The 20,786-nt window shown below is 42.5% G+C and overlaps 1 protein-coding gene across 1 annotated transcript in view; it reads right to left on the bottom strand.

The window, feature by feature from the left end:
- LOC139756819 (uncharacterized) overlaps positions 1-20,786 on the bottom strand; it is a 387,051-nt gene that overhangs the window by 299,501 nt on the left and 66,764 nt on the right. Inside the window, exons 2-3 of the mRNA XM_071676636.1 lie at positions 16,274-16,322; positions 9,654-9,821 (exon numbers count right to left, since the gene is read on the bottom strand). Coding sequence (XP_071532737.1) covers positions 9,654-9,821; positions 16,274-16,316 — 211 coding nt within the window. The 5' untranslated portion in view covers positions 16,317-16,322. The remainder of the gene's footprint in view (positions 1-9,653; positions 9,822-16,273; positions 16,323-20,786) is intronic.

Here is a 20,786-nt window from a genome sequence, read left to right as displayed (position 1 = left end):
CTGGGGTAAACCATGGAAAGTTGTGTGGGGCCTGGATGTGGAAAGGGAGCTGTGGTTTCGGGCAGTATTGCATGACAGCTGAAGACTGAGTGTGAACGAATGGGGCCTTTGTTATCTTTTCCTAGCGCTACCTCGCACACATGAGGGGGGAGGGGGATGGTATTCCATGTGTGGCGAGGTGGCGATGGGAATGAATAAAGGCAGACAGTGTAAATTGTGTACATGGGTATATATGTATGTGTCTGTGTGTGTATATATATGTGTACATTGAGATGCATAGGTATGTATATTTGCGTGTGTGGACGTGTGTGTATATACATGTGTATGGGGGTGGGTTGGGCCATTTCTTTATTCTGTTTCCTTGCGCTACCTCGCAAATGCGGGAGACAGCGACAAAGCAAAATAATAAAAAAAAACATATAAATATGTGTATATAAAAAAGCTTTTAAGCAGTGGATATGCAAGGCTCGGGTGGCACACTGCAGAAGCTGTAGTCAGAGTCTGAGAGTGCGTGTGAGGGGAGAAAGTTGAGGTTAATACTAATAAAAGGGAAGTTAATAGGTTTAGCAGGGGAGAGAGCGAGAGACAGGTAGACCTGAGCGTGAGTTTGAGTAGAGAGAACTTGGGAAAATTAAGTCTTTTACAACCCTGGGAGTGGAAACAGCAGCGGATGGGAGCACGGGAGCTTGAAATGGGCCTTAGGGTATGTGAGGGGGTAGGAACTAAGGTCCTGGGTGGATTGAAGAAGGTATGAGTGGGAAATAGATGTCACGACCCTGACATTGGTGTATGCAAGAGAGGCGTGGGGTAAACATGACTAGGTACAGACGAGGGATGAATGTGTTGGAAACGAAATGCTGGGGGGAAATATGTGGTATGAGGAAAGGTGATGGAATAAGATAGAGGGGAAGAGAATGATGCGGTAATGAGAAGAATACGTATGAGTGAGAGAGCAGAGGAATGGGTGCTGAAATGGTTTGGACATATGGATAGAAATCCAGCGTGTAAATATATCGGCAATAATCTTTCACCGCTAACAAGATGGCGTCTTAGCTACGTCTCTTCGTTGTATATCAACTGACTGTTATATTTATTTCTTGCATCTCCCCTGATGATGTGATTATTACACTTGGGAACTTATCGTGTTCTATTTTCCCCGTGGACTCAAAGGAATATATATATATATATATATATATATATATATATATATATATATATATATATATATATATATATATTTTTTTTTTTTTTCATACTATTCGCCATTTCCCGCGATAGCGAGGTAGCGTTAAGAACAGAGGACTGGGCCCTTGAGGGAATATCCTCACCTGGCCCCCTCTGTTCCTTCTTTTGGAAAATTAAAAAAAAAAAAACGAGAGGGGAGGATTTCCAGCCCCCGCTCCCTCCCCTTTTAGTCGCCTTCTACGACACGCAGGGAATACGTGGGAAGTATTCTTGATCCCCTATCCCCAGGGATAAATATATATATATATATATATATATATATATATATATATATATATATATATATATATATATATATATATATATATATATATATCGTTCAAGACCCTCGCACATTCACCTTTTAAAAGCGGTTTCATGAGGTTTTCAGTTCCCTTTATGGAGAGTTCAACACTCCTTGAGAGGCTTTATAGTCTCAAGTGCGCCACAGGGAGAACATAAGCGGTTGTAAAGTTGCTTGTAAACAAACTATCCTGGAATAAAAATATTCAGAAGCGTCCGGGGGAAGGGTAAACCATGGAGGGGTCTGCGGGGCCTGGCTGTGGGTAAGGGAGGGAGCTGTGGTGTCCCTGTATTACGACACAAAAGCATGACAACATCTTGAGAGTGGATGTGAGATGATGATGTGGTCCTTCGGCGTTTGTTCCAGGTGCTTCCTTTCCATCTCGGGAAATGGCGATCAAGTGAGTGTAGATTATACATACATACATATATATATATATATATATATATATATATATATATATATATATATATATATATATATATATATATGTATATATATATATATATATATATATATATATATATATATATATATATATATATATATATATGTATATATATATTTCTTCTTTTTCTTTCAAACTATTCGCCATTTCCCGCATTAGCGAGGTAGCGTTAAGAACAGAGGCCCCATTCTCTGTTCCTTCTTTTGGAAAATTAAAAAAAATGAGAGGGGAGGATTTCCAGCCCCCCGCTCCCTCCCCTTTTAGTCGCCTTCTACGACACGCAGTGAATACGTGGGAAGTATTCTTTCTCCCCTATCCCCAGGGAATATATATATATATATATATATATATATATATATATATATATCATTATTATTATTATTATTATTATTTTCTTTTTGCTTTGTCGCTGTCTCCCGCGTTAGCGAGGTAGCGCAAGGAAACAGACGAAAGAAATGGCCCAATCCACCCCCATATACATGTATATACATACACGTCCACACACGCAAATATACATACCCATACATCTCAATGTACACATATATATACACACACAGACATACATATATACACATGTACATAATTCATACTGTCTGCATTTTTTTATTCCCATTGCCACCTCGCCACACATGGAATAACATCCCCCTCCACCCTCATGTGTGCGAGGTAGCGCTAGGAAAAACACCAAAGGCCCAATTTGTTCACACTCAGGCTCTAGCTCTCATGTAATAATGCCCGAAACCACAGCTCCCTTTCCACATCCAGGCACCACAGAACTTTCCATGGTTTACCCCAGACGCTTCACATGCCCTGATTCAATCCACTAAAAGCACGTCAACCCCGGTATACCACATCGATCCAATTCACTCTATTCCTTGCCCGCCTTTCACCCTCCTGCATGTTCAGGCCCAAATCACACAAAATCTTTTTCACTCCATCTTTCCACCTCCAATTTGGTCTCCCACTTCTCCTCGTTCCCTCCACCTCCGACACATATATCCTCTTGGTCAATCTTTCCTCACTCACTCTCTCCATGTGCCCAAACCATTTCAAAACACCCTCTTCTGCTCTCTCAACCACGCTCTTTTTATTTCCACACATCTCTCTTACCCTATTATTACTTACTCGATCAAACCACCTCACACCACATATTGTCCTCAAACATCTCATTTCCAGCACATCCACCCTCCTGCGCACAACTCTATCCATAGCCCACGCCTCGCAACCATACAACATTGTTGGAACCACTATTCCTTCAAACATACCCATTTTTGCTTTCCGAGATAATGTTCTCGACTTCCACACATTCTTCAAGGCTCCCAGGATTTTCGCCCCCTCCCCCACCCTATGATTCACTTCCGATTCCATGGTTCCATCCGCTGCTAGATCCACTCCCAGATATCTAAAACAATTTACTTCCTCCAGTTTTTCTCCATTCAAACTTACCTCCCAAATGACTTGACCTTCAACCCTACTGTACCTAATAAACTTGCTCTTATTCACATTTACTCTTAACTTTCTTCATTCAAACACTTTACCAAACTCAGTCACCAGCTTCTGCAGTTTCTCACATGAATCAGCCACCAGCGCTGTATCATCAGCGAACAACAACTGACTCACTTCCCAAGCTCTCACATCCACAACAGACTTCATACTTGCCACTCTTTCCAAAACTCTTGCATTCACCTCCCTAGCAACCCCATCCATAAACAAATTAAACAACCATGGAGACATCACACACCCCTGCCGCAAACCAACATTCACTGAGAACCAATCACTTTCCTCTCTTCCGACACGTACACATGCCTTACATCCTCGATAAAAACTTTTCACTGCTTCTAGCAACTTGCCTCCCACACCATATATTCTTAGTACCTTCCACAGAGCATCTCTGTCAACTCTATCATATGCCTTCTCCAGATCCATAAATGCTACATAGAATTCCATTTGTTTTTCTAAGTATTTCTCACATACATTCTTCATAGCAAACACCTGATCCACCCATCCTCTACCACTTCTGAAACCACACTGCTCTTTCCCAATGAGATGCTCTGTACATGCCTTCACCCTCTCAATCAATACCCTCCCATATAATTTACCAGGAATACTCAACAAACTTATACCTCTGTAATTTGAGCACTCATTATTATCCCCTTTGCCTTTGTACAATGGCACTATGCAAGCATTCCGCCAATCCTCAGGCACCTCACCATGAATCATACATACATTAAATAACCTTACCAACCAGTCAATAATACAGTCACCCCCTCTTTTAATAAATTACACTGCAATACCATCCAATCCTGTTGCCTTGCCAGCTTTCATCTTCCGCAAAGTTTTTACTACCTCTTCTATGTTTACCAAATCATTTTCCCTAACCCTCTCACTTTGCACACCACCTTGACCAAAACACCCTATATCTGCCACTCTATCATCAAACACATTCAACAAACCTTCAAAATACTCACTCCATCTTCTCACATCACCACTATATGTTATCACCTCCCCATTAGCGATCTTCACTGAAGTTCCCATTTGCTCCCTTGTCTTACGCACTTTATCTACCTCCTTCCAGAACATCTTTTTATTCTCCCTGAAATTTAATGATACTCTCTCACCCTAACTCTCATTTGCCCTCTTTTTCACCTCTTGCACCTTTCTCTTGACCTTCTGCCTCTTTCTTTTATACATCTCTATACATTTATACATCTTATGCATATATATATATATATATATATATATATATATATATATATATATATATATATATATATATATATATATATATATATACATATATATATATATTTTTTTTTTTTTGCTTTGTCGCTGTCTCCCGCGTTTGCGAGGTAGCGCAAGGAAACAGACGAAAGAAATGGCCCAACCCACCCCCATACACATGCCTTGATTCAATCCACTAACAGCACGTCAACCCCGGTATACCACATCGCTCCAATTCACTCTATTCTTTGCCCTCCTTTCACCCTCCTGCATGTTTAGGCCCCGATCACACAAAAACTTTTTCACTCCATCTTTCCACCTCCAATTTGGTCTCCCTCTTCTCCTCGTTCCCTCCACCTCCGACACATATATCCTCTTGGTCAATCTTTCCTCACTCATTCTCTCCATGTGACCAAACCATTTCAAAACACCCTCTTCTGCTCTCTCAACCACGCTCTTTTTATTTCCACACATCTCTCTTACCCTTACGTTACTTACTCGATCAAACCACCTCACACCACATATTGTCCTCAAACATCTCATTTCCAGCACATCCATCCTCCTGCGCACAACTCTATCCATAGTCCACGCCTCGCAACCATACAACATTGTTGGAACCACTATTCCTTCAAACATACCGATTTTTGCTTTCCGAGATAATGTTCTCGACTTCCGCACATTCTTCAAGGCTCCCTGAATTTTCGCCCCCTCCCCCACCCTATGATCCACTTCCGCTTCCATGGTTCCATCCGCTGCCAGATCCACTCCCAGATATCTAAAACACTTCACTTCCTCCAGTTTTTCTCCATTCAAACTCACCTCCCAATTGAATTGACCCTCAACCCTACTGTACCTAATAACCTTGCTCTTATTCACATTTACTCTAAACTTTCTTCTTTCACACACTTTGCCAAACTCAGTCACCAGCTTCTGCAGTTTCTCACATGAATCAGCCACCAGCGCTGTATCATCAGCGAACAACAACTGACTCACTTCCCAAGCTCTCTCATCCCCAACAGATTTCATACTTGCCCCTCTTTCCAAAACTCTTGCATTTACCTCCCTAACAACCCCATCCATAAACAAATTAAACAACCATGGAGACATCACACACCCCTGCCGCAAACCTACATTCACTGAGAACCAATCACTTTCCTCTCTTCCTACACGTACACATGCCTTACATCCTCGATAAAAACTTTTCACTGCTTCTAACAACTTTCCTCCCACACCATATATTCTTAATACCTTCCACAGAGCATCTCTATCAACTCTATCATATGCCTTCTCCAGATCCATAAATGCTACATACAAATCCATTTGCTTTACTAAGTATTTCTCACATACATTCTTCAAAGCAAACACCTTATCCACACATCCTCTACCACTTCTGAAACCACACTGCTCTTCCCCAATCTGATGCTCTGTACATGCCTTCACCCTCTCAATCAATACTCTCCCATATAATTTGCCAGGAATACTCAACAAACTTATACCTCTGTAATTTGAGCATTCACTCTTATCCCCTTTGCCTTTGTACAATGGCACTATGCACGCATTCCGCCAATCCTCAGGCACCTCACCATTTATATATATATATATATATATATATATATATATATATATATATATATATATATATATATATATTTATATATATATATATATATATATATATATATATATATATATATATATATATATATATATATATTTTTTTTTTTTGCTTTGTCGCTGTCTCTCGCGTTTGCGAGGTAGCGCAAGGAAACAGACGAAAGAAATGGCCCAACCCACCCCCATACACATGTATAGACACACATTCAAACACGCAAACATACATACCTACACAGCTTTCCATGGTTTACCCCAGACGCTTCACATGCCCTGATTCAATCCACTGACAGCACGTCAACCCCGGTATACCACATCGATCCAATTCACTCTACTCCTTGCCCCCCTTTCACCCTCCTGCATGTTCAGGCCTCGATCGCACAAAATCTTTTTCACTCCATCTTTCCACCTCCAATTTGGTCTCTCACTTCTCGTTCCCTCCACCTCCGACACATATATCCTCTTGGTCAATCTTTCCTCACTCATTCTCTCCATGTGCCCAAACCATTTCAAAACACCCTCTTCTGCTCTCTCAACCACTCTCTTTTTATTTCCACACATCTCTCTTACCCTTACGTTACTTACTCGATCAAACCACCTCACACCACACATTGTCCTCAAACATCTCATTTCCAGCACATCCATCCTCCTGCGCACAACTCTATCCATAGCCCACGCCTCGCAACCATACAACATTGTTGGAACTACTATTCCTTCAAACATACCCATTTTTGTTTTCCGAGATAATGTTCTCGACTTCCACACATTCTTCAAGGCTCCCAGGATTTTCGCCCCCTCCTCCACCCTATGATCCACTTCCGCTTCCATGGTTCCATCCGCTGCCAGATCCACTCCCAGATATCTAAAACACTTTACTTTCTCCAGTTTTTCTCCACTCAAACTTACCTCCCAATTGCCTTGACCCTCAACCCTACTGTACCTAATAACCTTGCTCTTATTCACATTTAATCTTAACTTTCTTCTTTCACACTCTTTACCAAACTCAGTCACCAGCTTCTGCAGTTTCTCACATGAATCAGCCACCAGCGCTGTATCATTAGCGAAGAACAACTGATTCACTTCCCAAGCTCTCTCATCCACAACAGACTTCATACTTGCCCCTCTTTCCAAAACTCTTGCATTCACCTCCCTAACAACCCCAACCATAAACAAATTAAACAACCATGGAGACATCACACACCCCTGCCGCAAACCTACATTCACTGAGAACCAATCACTTTCCTCTCTTCCTACACGTACACATGCCTTACATCCTCGATAAAAACTTTTCACTGCTTCTAACAACTTGCCTCCCACACCATATATTCTTAATACCTTCCACAGAGCATCTCTATCAACTCTATCATATGCCTTCTCCAGATCCATAAATGCTACATACAAATCCATTTGGTTTTCTAAGTATTTCTCACATACATTCTTCAAAGCAAATACCTGATCCACCCATCCTCTACCACTTCTGAAACCACACTGCTCTTCCCCAATCTGATGCTCTGTACATGCCTTCACCCTCTCAATCAATACCCTCCCATATAATTTACCAGGAATACTCAACAAACTTATACCTCTGTAATATGAGCACTCACTCTTATCCCCTTTGCCTTTGTACAATGGCACTATGCACGCATTCCGCCAATCCTCAGGCACCTCACCATATATAGAGCATCAGATTGGGGAAGAGCAGTGTGGTTTCAGAAGTGGTAGAGGATGTGTGGATCAGGTGTTTGCTTTGAAGAATGTATGTGAGAAATACTTAGAAAAGCAAATGGATTTGTATGTAGCATTTATGGATCTGGAGAAGGCATATGATAGAGTTGATAGAGATGCTCTGTGGAAGGTATTAAGAATATATGGTGTGGGAGGCAAGTTGTTAGAAGCAGTGAAAAGTTTTTATCGAGGATGTAAGGCATGTGTACGTGTAGGAAGAGAGGAAAGTGATTGGTTCTCAGTGAATGTAGGTTTGCGGCAGGGGTGTGTGATGTCTCTATGGTTGTTTAATTTGTTTATGGATGGGGTTGTTAGGGAGGTAAATGCAAGAGTTTTGGAAAGAGGGGCAAGTATGAAGTCTGTTGGGGATGAGAGAGCTTGGGAAGTGAGTCAGTTGTTGTTCGCTGATGATACAGCGCTGGTGGCTGATTCATGTGAGAAACTGCAGAAGCTGGTGACTGAGTTTGGTAAAGTGTGTGGAAGAAGAAAGTTAAGAGTAAATGTGAGTAAGAGCAAGGTTATTAGGTACAGTAGGGTTGAGGGTCAAGTCAATTGGGAGGTGAGTTTGAATGGAGAAAAACGAGGAAGTGAAGTGTTTTAGATATCTAGGAGTGGATCTGGCAGCGGATGGAACCATGGAAGCGGAAGTGGATCATAGGGTGGGGGAGGGGGCGAAAATTCTGGGGGCCTTGAAGAATGTGTGGAAGGCGAGAACATTATCTCGGAAAGCAAAAATGGGTATGTTTGAAGGAATAGTGGTTCCAACAATGTTGTATGGTTGCGAGGCGTGGGCTATGGATAGAGTTGTGCGCAGGAGGATGGATGTGCTGGAAATGAGATGTTTGAGGACAATGTGTGGTGAGAGGTGGTTTGATCGAGTGAGTAACGTAAGGGTAAGAGAGATGTGTGGAAATAAAAAGAGCTTGGTTGAGAGAGCAGAAGAGGGTGTTCTGAAGTGGTTTGGGCACATGGAGAGAATGAGTGAGGAAAGATTGACCAAGAGGATATATGTGTCGGAGGTGGAGGGAACGAGGAGAAGAGGGAGACCGAATTGGAGGTGGACAGATGGAGTGAAAAAGATTTTGTGTGATCGGGGCCTGAACATGCAGGAGGGTGAAAGGAGGGCAAGGAATAGAGTGAATTGGAACGATGTGGTATACCGGGGTTGACGTGCTGTCAGTGGATTGAATCAAGGCATGTGAAGCGTCTGGGGTAAACCATGGAAAGCTGTGTAGGTATGTATATTTGCGTGTGTGGACGTATGTATATACATGTGTATGGGGGGGAGGGGGTTGGGCCATTTCTTTCGTCTGTTTCCTTGCGCTACCTCGCAAACGCGGGAGACAGCGACAAAGTATAATAAAAAAAAAAATAATATATATATATATATATATATATATATATATATATATATATATATATATATATATATAACCCGAGCAGTCAGGGCATGACTGCAACAGTCAGGTCGTGACCTCAGCAGTCAGGTCATGACCCCAGCAGTCAGGTCATGACCCTAACAGTCAGGTCATGACCCCAGCAGTCAGGTCATGACCCCTGGAATCACATCATGACCCCAGCTGTCAGGTCATGACCCCAGCAGGGAGGTTAGAAACTCACCTGGTTGGCAGTCTGGGAGCGTTTCCCCCTCCAGAACAGCTGTCCGGATGGTTTGCAGGCACTTGTCCAGGTCACAGTGGCACCAGCTGCGGCGGTAGGCAAAGGTCATGTTCTCCGAGGCCACGCCCATCGCCACGCCCACCAACACACCCGCCATCCACAGCCACACTGCAAAAATGGCCAACCATTAGTCTCCAACACGGCTCTGTGAACCTCCGCCAGTACTAGCCATCCCTTGCCACACCTCTCTTCGCTACACACTAGGACACCTTATCCACCCACCACACACCTGCATCCCACCCACTACACACCCCACAACCCACCCATCCACCTTATAACCACACCACATCCACTACACACGCACCCCAAGACCCCGACCCACCCCATACACTCCAGGCCCATAAGCCCCATTATCCGTTATACACCCACACCACATCCATTAACACATCGACTATCTATCCACCACAAACCACCACTTCTCAGACCTGATATCCATCTCCAGTGCTATCCTCCTGATATCCATCTCCAGTGCTATCCTCCTGATATCCATCTCCAGTGCTATCCTCCTGATATCCACCTCCAGCTATCTTCCTGATATCCACCACCACTGCTATCCTGATATCCACCTCCAGTGCTATCATCCTGATATCCAGCTCCAGTGCTATCCTCCTGATATCCACCTCCAGTGCTATCCTTCTGATATCCACCTCCAGTGCTATCCTCATACACTGTACCCAGCCTCCACCACCATCCACTCCACCTGGTCAGTCACAGTGGTGACTGAAGGAGACACAAGCACTGGAAGGTCTGTGGTCATCTCCCCTTAAACAAGACAACCTTCATACTCAAGGGTCGTACCGTCGTGCTCAAAGATCGTACCGTCGTGCTAATAGGTCGTACATCATGTTCAAGGGTCGCATCGTACTCCACGGTCGTACTGTTATGTTCATGGGTCGTATATTCATACACAAGGGTCGCACAGTCATGTTCGAGGGTCGTGGCATGCTCGAGTCGAATGTATAGTCATGTCCATGGGTCGTACAGTCGTGCTCAAAGGTCGTACCGTCGTGCTAATAGGTCGTACATGTTCAAAGGTCGCATCGTACTCCACGGTCGTAATGTTATCTTCATGGGTCGTATATTCATACACAAGGGTCGTACAGTCATGTTCGAGGGTCGTAGCATGCTCGAGTCGTATGTATAGTCAATGCTCATGGGTCGTACCGTCGTGATCAACAGTCGTAACGTCGTCATTGCTACAGACACGTAAGATGCGCCGCTTCTCTAATGAGAGGCTTGAAAAAAAAAAAAGAAAACGAGGTCGATTCTTCGTTCCCGAAGCTAGAGTGCCAAAAGTTGGACATGTGCAACTTATATAGAAAGGCTGCCCCAGACTCTCACCATCTTAATTAAACCTTATCCTGGTCTTTTGGCACCTAATCTACACTACACGGGACTCAGAAAGCGCCCTCCCTTCAAAAATATGTAAGACAATATATTATTTCCCGTGCGAAACGAAAACTAAAATAAACCGCCGGGGAGAAAAAGAAAACGGGAACATTCTCAGAATGGCGTCTCCAATGGAGATTATCCACGGCTAATTTCCTACGCGTTATAATGGTTTCATTTACCAGTAAACGATATTATATATATATATATATATATATATATATATATATATATATATATATTATCCAAATGGATTTGTATGTAGCATTTATGGATCTGGAGAAGGCATATGATAAGAGTTGATAGAGATGCTCTGTGGAAGGTATTAAGAATATATGGTGTGGGAGGCAAGTTGTTAGAAGCAGTGAAAAGTTTTTATCGAGGATGTAAGGCATGTGTACGTGTAGGAAGAGAGGAAAGTGATTGGTTCTCAGTGAATGTAGGTTTGCGGCAGGGGTGTGTGATGTCTCCATGGTTGTTTAATTTGTTTATGGATGGGGTTGTTAGGGAGGTGAATGCAAGAGTTTTGGAAAGAGGGGCAAGTATGAAGTCTGTTGGGGATGAGAGAGCTTGGGAAGTGAGTCAGTTGTTGTTCGCTGATGATACAGCGCTGGTGGCTGATTCATGTGAGAAACTGCAGAAGCTGGTGACTGAGTTTGGTAAAGTGTGTGAAAGAAGAAAGCTAAGAGTAAATGTGAATAAGAGCAAGGTTATTAGGTACAGTAGGGTTGAGGGTCAAGTCAATTGGGAGGTAAGTTTGAATGGAGAAAAACTGGAGGAAGTAAAGTGTTTTAGATATCTGGGAGTGGATCTGGCAGCGGATGGAACCATGGAAGCGGAAGTGGATCATAGGGTGGGGGAGGGGGCGAAAATTCTGGGAGCCTTGAAGAATGTGTGGAAGTCGAGAACATTATCTCGAAAAGCAAAAATGGGTATGTTTGAAGGAATAGTGGTTCCAACAATGTTGTATGGTTGCGAGGCGTGGGCTATGGATAGAGTTGTGCGCAGGAGGATGGATGTGCTGGAAATGAGATGTTTGAGGACAATGTGTGGTGTGAGGTGGTTTGATCGAGTAAGTAACGTAAGGGTAAGAGAGATGTGTGGAAATAAAAAGAGCGTGGTTGAGAGAGCAGAAGAGGGTGTTTTGACATGGTTTGGGCACATGGAGAGAATGAGTGAGAAAAGATTGACCAAGAGGATATATGTGTCGGAGGTGAAGGGAACGAGGAGAAGTGGGAGACCAAATTGGAGGTGGAAAGATGAAGTGAAAAAGATTTTGTGTGATCGGGGCCTGAACATGCAGGAGGGTGAAAGGAGGGCAAGGAATAGAGTGAATTGGATCGATGTGGTATACCGGGGTTGACGTGCTGTCAGTGGATTGAATCAAGGCATGTGAAGCGTCTGAGGTAAACCATGGAAAGCTGTGTAGGTATGTATATTTGCGTGTGTGGACGTATGTATATACATGTGTATGGGGGTGGGTTGGGCCATTTCTTTCGTCTGTTTCCTTGCGCTACCTCGCAAACGCGGGAGACAGCGACAAAGCAAAAAAAAAAAAATATATATATATTATCCCTGGGGATAGGGGAGAAAGAACACTTCCCACGTATTCCCTGCGTGTCGTAGAAGGCGACTAAAAGGGAAGGGAGCGGGGGGCTGGAAATCCTCCCCTCTCTTTTTTTTTTTTAAATTTTCAAAGGGAGGGACAGAGAAGGGGGCCAGGTGAGGATATTCCCTCAAAGGTCCAGTCCTCTGTTCTTAACGCAACCTCGGTAATGCGGGAGATGGCGAATAGTATGATATATATATATATATATATATATATATATATATATATATATATATATATATATATATATATATATATATATATATATATTATATTATACTCTCGCTGTCTCCCGCGTTAGCGAGGTAGCGCAAGGAAACAGACAAATGAATGGCCCAACCCACCCACATACACATGTATATACATACACGTCAACACACGCACATATACATACCTATACATCTCAACGTATATATATATATATATATATATATATATATATATATATATATATATATATATATATATATATACACAGACATATACATATATACACTTGTACATAATTCATACTGTCTACCCTTATTCATTCCCATCGCCACCCCGCCACATATGAAATAGCAACGCCCCCCCCCCCCCCCCCACATGTGCACGAGGTAGCGCTAGGAAAAGACAACAAAAGCCGCATTCGTTCACACTCAGTCTCTACCTGTCATGTATAATGCACTGAAACCACAGCTCCCTTTCCACATCCAGGCCGCACAAAACTTTCCATGGTTTACCCCAGACGCTTCACATGCCCTGGCTCAATCCATTGACAGCACGTAGACCCCGGTATACTACATCGTTCCATTCACTCTATTCCTTGCCCTCCTTTCACCCTCCTGCATGTTCAGGTCCCGATCACTCAAAATCTTTTTTACTGTATCTTTCCACCTCCAATTTGGTCTCCCACTTCTCCTCGTTCCCTCCGCCTCCGACACATATATCCTCTTGGTCAATCTTTCCTCACTCATTCTCTCCCTATGACTAAACCATTTCAATACACTCTCTTCTGCTCTCTCAACCACATAAACCTCACGAATCTCTCTATACCACAAACCAAAAGCACTTCAGCTTGAAGTGCTCTGGGCTTAATAAAAGCCCCTGAGCACTGGTGGACAAGCTTTAGAATCATCTTGCCTCGGGAGCACAGCTTGAACGGCGGTGGCCAATGATAAATAACTGACTCGGCCGCTCCACTTACCCTAATGGAGAGGGAACTAGACACTGCAGCCTTCACGGCTTGGGGGAATTTTGATACCCGCATCGATTTCCTTTACCTACAAGCACACACACACACACACACACACACACACACACGCCGAACCCCTTGTTCTCAACCGGGACAAAATACCAATAATGATGTCTGTGGCTTCGTAATGATTTAGAGGTTTTCTATATTTGGCTGGAGGGACGAGGAGGGAAGGGACGAAAAAATATATATGTATATATACAATGAGACTTCTGTGAAACACTGACACAGATTCTCGAGTCTTACTTCCTTCCTTCTTTCTTTCTTTCTTTTTCTTTCTCTACGAGACGCGTTGTTGTCGACCGCAGGAATATGGCTCTGGGAGCGTAGATTACATTACGTTCACTGAAGGGAAATAACCGTAGGCCAGGACGTTAACAAGGGCTCCTTACGTTCACTAAAGATATAATCGTAAGCTAGAACGTAAGAAGGTTCTTAAAACTCCCTAAATATAACGTTTTCAGTCCATCCGGACGATGAACAGAATGCTTTTAAAGCACATTTAAAGAGAGAGATCTTACACCTAATAGTGTTAAACTTAAGGATTATATATATAAAATAAGGCGATGGCGAACGGAGACTAAAATACATAAAGATAGAGGCGATTTGCGACGCGTGAAAACAATGATATCTGCTGTGCTCCAAAATGCGGTAACAAATGAAAACGTTATATATATATTATCCCTGGGGATAGGGGAGAAAGAATACTTCCCACGTATTCCGTGCGTGTCGTAGAAGGCGACTAAAAGGGAAGGGAGCGGGGGGCTGGAAATCCTCCCCTCTCTTTTTTTTTTTTTTTTAGTTTTCCAAAAGAAGGAACAGGGAAGGGGGCCAGGTGAGGATATTCCCTCAAAGGCCCAGTCCTCTGTTCTTAACGCTACCTCGCTATCGCGGGAAATGGCGAATAGTATGAAAGAAGAGAAATATATATATATATATATATATATATATATATATATATATATATATATATATATATATATATACACACACACACACACACACACGTCAACGTTCTGGTAACTTTAAGTGTCTGCAATACGGGAAAATGTGGTCAAAGAAATGTCTGAGAGGCGTTCAACTTGATAACAAAATGTCTAAACGTTGCTATATGCAAAAAAAATATAAAGAGTCTTTAAGCGTCTCATAACGTCCAGGAAAATGTCCGCGACGCTTGGCAACGTTCTCCTTCTCACACAATCATCAGACAACCAGATCATCTTGGCTTCAATATACCGTCCGCATATCATCAAACGACACATTAACAACCCTGATCCAAAATATCACAACACACAAAAAAGCACAGAAAATAACTGAGAGTAAAAATTACATGACACATTCATAAATAAATCGTGCGTTAGTACGACGCAGCGAGATGCAGCAGTTAAGTACATTTACTGAATTTAGGGAAATACATTAAGAAAAATTATATTATCATCCACATCAAAGACAAGAAAAGATACATATAAATATCTTAGGAGAAATGACAAAAGTAAATGAGTAACTAATGTTCTACTGGACTGAGTTTATACTAGAATTGTAGTTTATATATATAGAGCTAAATTAGGTTGCTCGCTAGGGTATGTACTGGCGAGGCTAAGTGCTACATTGTGGGTACCGCTAGGCTGAGTGCACTTGCTAGGCTACGCACTATGGGGTGAAATATACTGGCTAAGTTAAACTCTATGATGTGTCTACTGTAATGCTAGGCTGGATGAACTTGATAGGATATCTTATTTGCAATGATATGTGCTGCGGCTTTCAGCGTGTTGCTCGTTTAAGTGTGCTACCAGGTTAAGTGTTCAGACTAAGTGTTCTAAGTGTGCTTCTAGGTTATACTGTTCTGCTTGGTTGTATTGCTAGGTTATACTGTTCTGCTTGTTTAAGTGCGCTGCTAGGTTATACTGTTCTGCTTGGTTAAGTGTGCAACTAGGTTATACTGTCTTGCTTGTTTAAGTGCGCTGCTAGGTTATACTGTTCTGCTTGTTTAAGTGCGCTGCTAGGTTATACTGTCTTGCTTGTTTAAGTGCGCTGCTAGGTTATACTGTTAAGTGTGCTGCTAGGCTTACTGTTTTGCTTGGTTAAATGAGCTGCTAGGTTATACCGTTCTGCTTGGCTGAATGCTAGTTTTATAGTCTTGCTTGGTTAAACGTGCTGCAAGGTTATGCCGTTTGGCTTGGTTAAGTGTGCTTCTAGGTTTACAGTCTTGCTTGGTTAAGCGTGTTGTTAGGTTGTACTCTGCTTGGTTAAAGGCGCCAACATAGGTAACTTGGTGAGATGCAACCAATTCCTGGAACTCCACATTTTCTAACTTGTTTATATACTTACTCTGTATGCGACCGAGTCTGGCCACGCCCGCTGGATCCACCATTAGCTCCTGCAAACAAAGTCGGTGTAAATAAGAAAATGCAAACAACATTGATATATAAAGAACAAACTTTTAAGGTAGACGAACACTCTTACTAACAACTAACTGGCTAGTAAACTATGAACGCCTGCGACAAATTCATACATATTTAGGCTCGTAAAACACTACAAATAATTGAGTTTAATAACGAATGTAAAAAAAAAAAAAATACAGAATAAACCATCAAAATGATACAGCAGTAACTGAATATTGATTCTAAAGTTTAAAGTCTTCATGTATCTATACAAACGCATACAAAGCACCTCAAATGGAAGCATGGGTGAAAGGATATAGGTTTGGAGGTAGGAGGAAGCAAGACTAGAACGTAGCACAGTGGGTACATCCCATTAATACGAGGGTATGACAGGTGAACCCAGAGAGAGAGAGAGAGAGAGAGAGAGAGAGAGAGAGGGGGGGGAGGCGGCCCCCCAGGACTCTCTCCTCGTCCATGTCGGACGAAAATGGTAAATAAAACTGAGATTCGAAGATGCCAGGCGGTACTCTCAAAGGTGTAGGGAAAACGGGATGATGGTACGAAGAGAGAGAGAGAGAGAGAGAGAGAGAGAGAGAGAGAGAGAGAGAGAGAGAGAGAGAGAGAGAGAGAGAATCATAAAATATACAATTTCATAAAATATACAACAATAGAGTTAACAAATAAATAAAAACATATAATAAAAAAAATGATCTTTTGAGCACTTTTGTGCGACCCTTGGAAAAACAGATGTGGTGACCTTTAACTTGAAACTTTTGAAGGATCAGATCACACAAAAAAAAAAGTTCCAAGGGTCGCGTACCGTTGTGCTCAAGGGTTCGTATCCTAGTGTTCAACGGTCGTAACCACGAGTCGAAAGTTCCTTCGCACACCTCACTGCAGTTATGAGGAAACTTTCCTCCATTTTCTCTCTTTTATTACAGCAATGACCAGAAAAAAACAAAAACCACGAACGATATGGTGAACTTTACTTCCGTGGCCACGTTCGTGATCTTACACACGAAACTAGCGAAGGAATATATAACGAAACGAGGAAGCGGTAAGTGGAGGGTAGGGGTGCCTGCGACACCAAATTATCATCATTATCATTACCTTTATTACTATTATCATGGGCTGATCCGGGGCTTATGAAGCGGTCAAGGTAAACAATTGAATAGTCTATGGATGGCTGGCTTGATAGTATCGGTATGTTATACAAGGCAGCCTCGGCAAGTATGCGGGTGCAGACGAGGCTACAAAATAAAATTTCTTCCTGGCGCTACCTCACCACAGCGGGTGAAGGAACGAAGATGAATCATTGCCATTACTAGTATCAGTAATGGTAAACAGAGCTGGGTATTACAAGAGGAAATTATGAATATCGATATTCAACAGATGAGATACAAAGTGCACCAGCAACAATGATAATAATTCGAGAAAGAAAACGAGGATTGATTTAATTATCAATGCACATAATACCCAAACGTTATAACAATCAGAGGGCAGTGATCTCGTTTATAATATATATATATATATATATATATATATATATATATATATATATATATATATATATATATATATTCATTTTCATTTATTTTGCTTTGTCGCTGTCTCCCGCGTTAGCGAGGTAGCGCAAGAAAACAGACGAAAGAATGGCCCAACCCACCCACATACACATGTATATACATACACGTCCACAGATGCAAATATACATACCTATACATCTCAACGTATACATGTATATACACACAGACATATACATATGTACATAATTCATACTGTCTGCCTTTATTAATTCCCATCGCCACCCCGCCACACATGAAATAACCCCCTCCCCCTTCTGTGTGCGAGGTAGGAAAAGACAACAAAGGCCACATTCGTTTACACTCAGTCTCTAGCTGCCATGTAACAATGCACCGAAACTACAGCTCCCTTTCCACATCCAGGCCCCACACAACTTTCCATGGTTTACCCCAGACGCTTCATATGCCCTGGTTCAATCCATTAACACCACGTTGACTCCGGTATACCACATCGTTCCAATTCACTCTATTCCTTGCACGCCTTTTACCCTCCAGCATGTTCAGGCCCCGATCACTCAAAATCTTTTTCACTCCATCTTTCCACCTCCAATTTGGTCTCCCACTTCTCCTCGTTCCCTCCACCTCTGACATATATCCTCTTGGTCAATCTTTCCGCACCTATTCTCTCTATGTGACCAAACCATTTCAAAACACCCTCTTCTGCTCTCTCAACCACACTCTTTTTATTTCCACACATCTCTCTTACCCTATTATTACTTACTCGATCAAACCACCTCACACCACATATTGTCCTCAAACATCTCATTTCCAGCACATCCACCCTCCTGCGCACAACTCTATCCATGGCCCACGCCTCGCAACCATATAACATTGTTGGAACCACTATTCCTTCAAACATACTCATTTTTGCTTTCCGAGATAATGCTTTCGACTTCCACACATTCTTCAACGCTCCCAGAATTTTCGCCCCCCTCCCCCACCCTATGATTCACTTCCGCTTCCATGGTTTCATCCGCTGCCAAATCCACTTCCAGATATCTAAAACACCTCACTTCCTCCAGCTTTTCTCCATTCAAACTTACCTCCCAATTGACTTGACCCTCAACCCTACTGTACCTAATAACCTTGCTCTTATTTACATTTACTCTTAACTTTCTTCTTTCACACACTTTACCAAACTCAGTCACAGCTTCTGCAGTTTCTCACATGAATCAGCCACCAGCGCTGTATCATCAGCGAACAACAACTGACTCACTTCCCAAGCTCTCTCATCCACAACAGACTTCATACTTGTCCCTCTTTCCACAACTCTTGCATTCACTTTCCTAACAACCCCATCCATAAACAAATCAAACAACTAAGGAGATATCACACCCCTGCCGCAAATATATCACTTTAGGAAGGAGGGGTGGGGGCTGGAAATCCTCCACTCCCGTTTTAATTTTTTCCAAAAGAAGGAACAGAGAAGGGGGCCAAGTGTGGATATTCCCTCTAAGGCTGTCTTCTATTCTTAACGCTACCTCGTTTATGCGGGAAATAGCAAATATGTATGAAAAAATATATATTGCTTTCATCTATTCATGTGACATGGAATTATCTTTAATTGCATATAAATTCCATAAATGTATCCTCAGCTTCTCGGACTTGTAGACGAAAACAACTGCATTAAATCTAGACCTAGTTTCTGTGTAGACATTACTATGCAACTCTATATACTTATTGTGCAACTCGGAATTCATTCTTCGCACCCACCCTCACGTGAGGACTTTGGTAACAAAGAGGCGAAATTCTTATAGCTGTATCGGCTTTCCTACAATAACACGTTACAAAAGGTTGAAATATAAATTTGTCGGGAGGCGGCATTACCTGCTGAGCCATGAGAGGATAATGCAGGAGGAGAGTGAGGGGCGGCGGAGCGGCGTGAAGTGGGACAATAGGCGCCACCCGTCGCGCCAAAGAGCCCGCTCCTGGAAATTGTTGACAGGTATTGGCGCACTCAACCGCTCCACCTCCACCATTTGGGGGGAAACCCCGTCGCAAAATATCCCTTTATTTATACTATCCCTTGGCTTTTCTTGCGCAAATATATATGTCACTGTGTTTTCGTTTCTTAATGGTAATCATATAACAATGATTATATATCAATGTAGCCATAAAGAAGATAAGGAGAGGAAAAAACCAGCATCGCTTACAGCATAGCGCTATTGGCGCGTTAACCACGCCAGAGGCCGAGGTCCCGGCAGCCTCCTGGCTATACATGGCATCGCATAATTGTTTACCAGAGTATAAAAATATTTGTAATGTATACTCGACATTTATGGCGAGGATTCCACCTAATTGACCATTTAGCAGTGGCTAGCCATTACATTCGACAATATGCACAGTAATGGCTTAAGGTTACATTTCGGGACGCCTACAATGTGGGCTACACTGTTACCAGTTTACTGTTAACAATGGACGGTCAGAGCAATTACCTAGACCTGACTGTCCCATGACGGAGGATACGTCTTAAGCCAGTGATTTAAATAACCTTTCCAGCACACAAGACGACCCCTGAGCAGGACAGAACGACCTGCTGGGTATACATAGTCCTGGTCTTTAGGTATGAACCAAAAAGGTCAGGTTAAAGGTCTCGAACATATACCGTAATGATTTCAAATGCTGAATACAACTAAATCAATTCCCATCACATTCGTAGCTATCAATGTATATCTTCCTTTTTTGCCTTTCATACTATCTGCCATTTCCCGCGTCAGCGAGGTAGCGTTAAGAACAAAGGACTGGGCCCTTGAGGGAATATCCTCACCTGGGCCCCTTCTCTGTTCCTTCTTTTGGAAAATTAAAAAAGAAAGAGAGGGGAGGATTTCCAGCCACCCGCTTCCTCCCCTTTTAGTCGCCTTCTACGACACGCAGGGA

Source organism: Panulirus ornatus, chromosome 23 (genome assembly GCF_036320965.1).
Source record: "Panulirus ornatus isolate Po-2019 chromosome 23, ASM3632096v1, whole genome shotgun sequence".
In the NCBI taxonomy this organism is placed as follows: Eukaryota; Metazoa; Arthropoda; class Malacostraca; order Decapoda; family Palinuridae; genus Panulirus; species Panulirus ornatus.
Note: the sequence above shows the minus strand (reverse complement) of the source record. Positions and strands in the feature narration are given on the sequence as shown.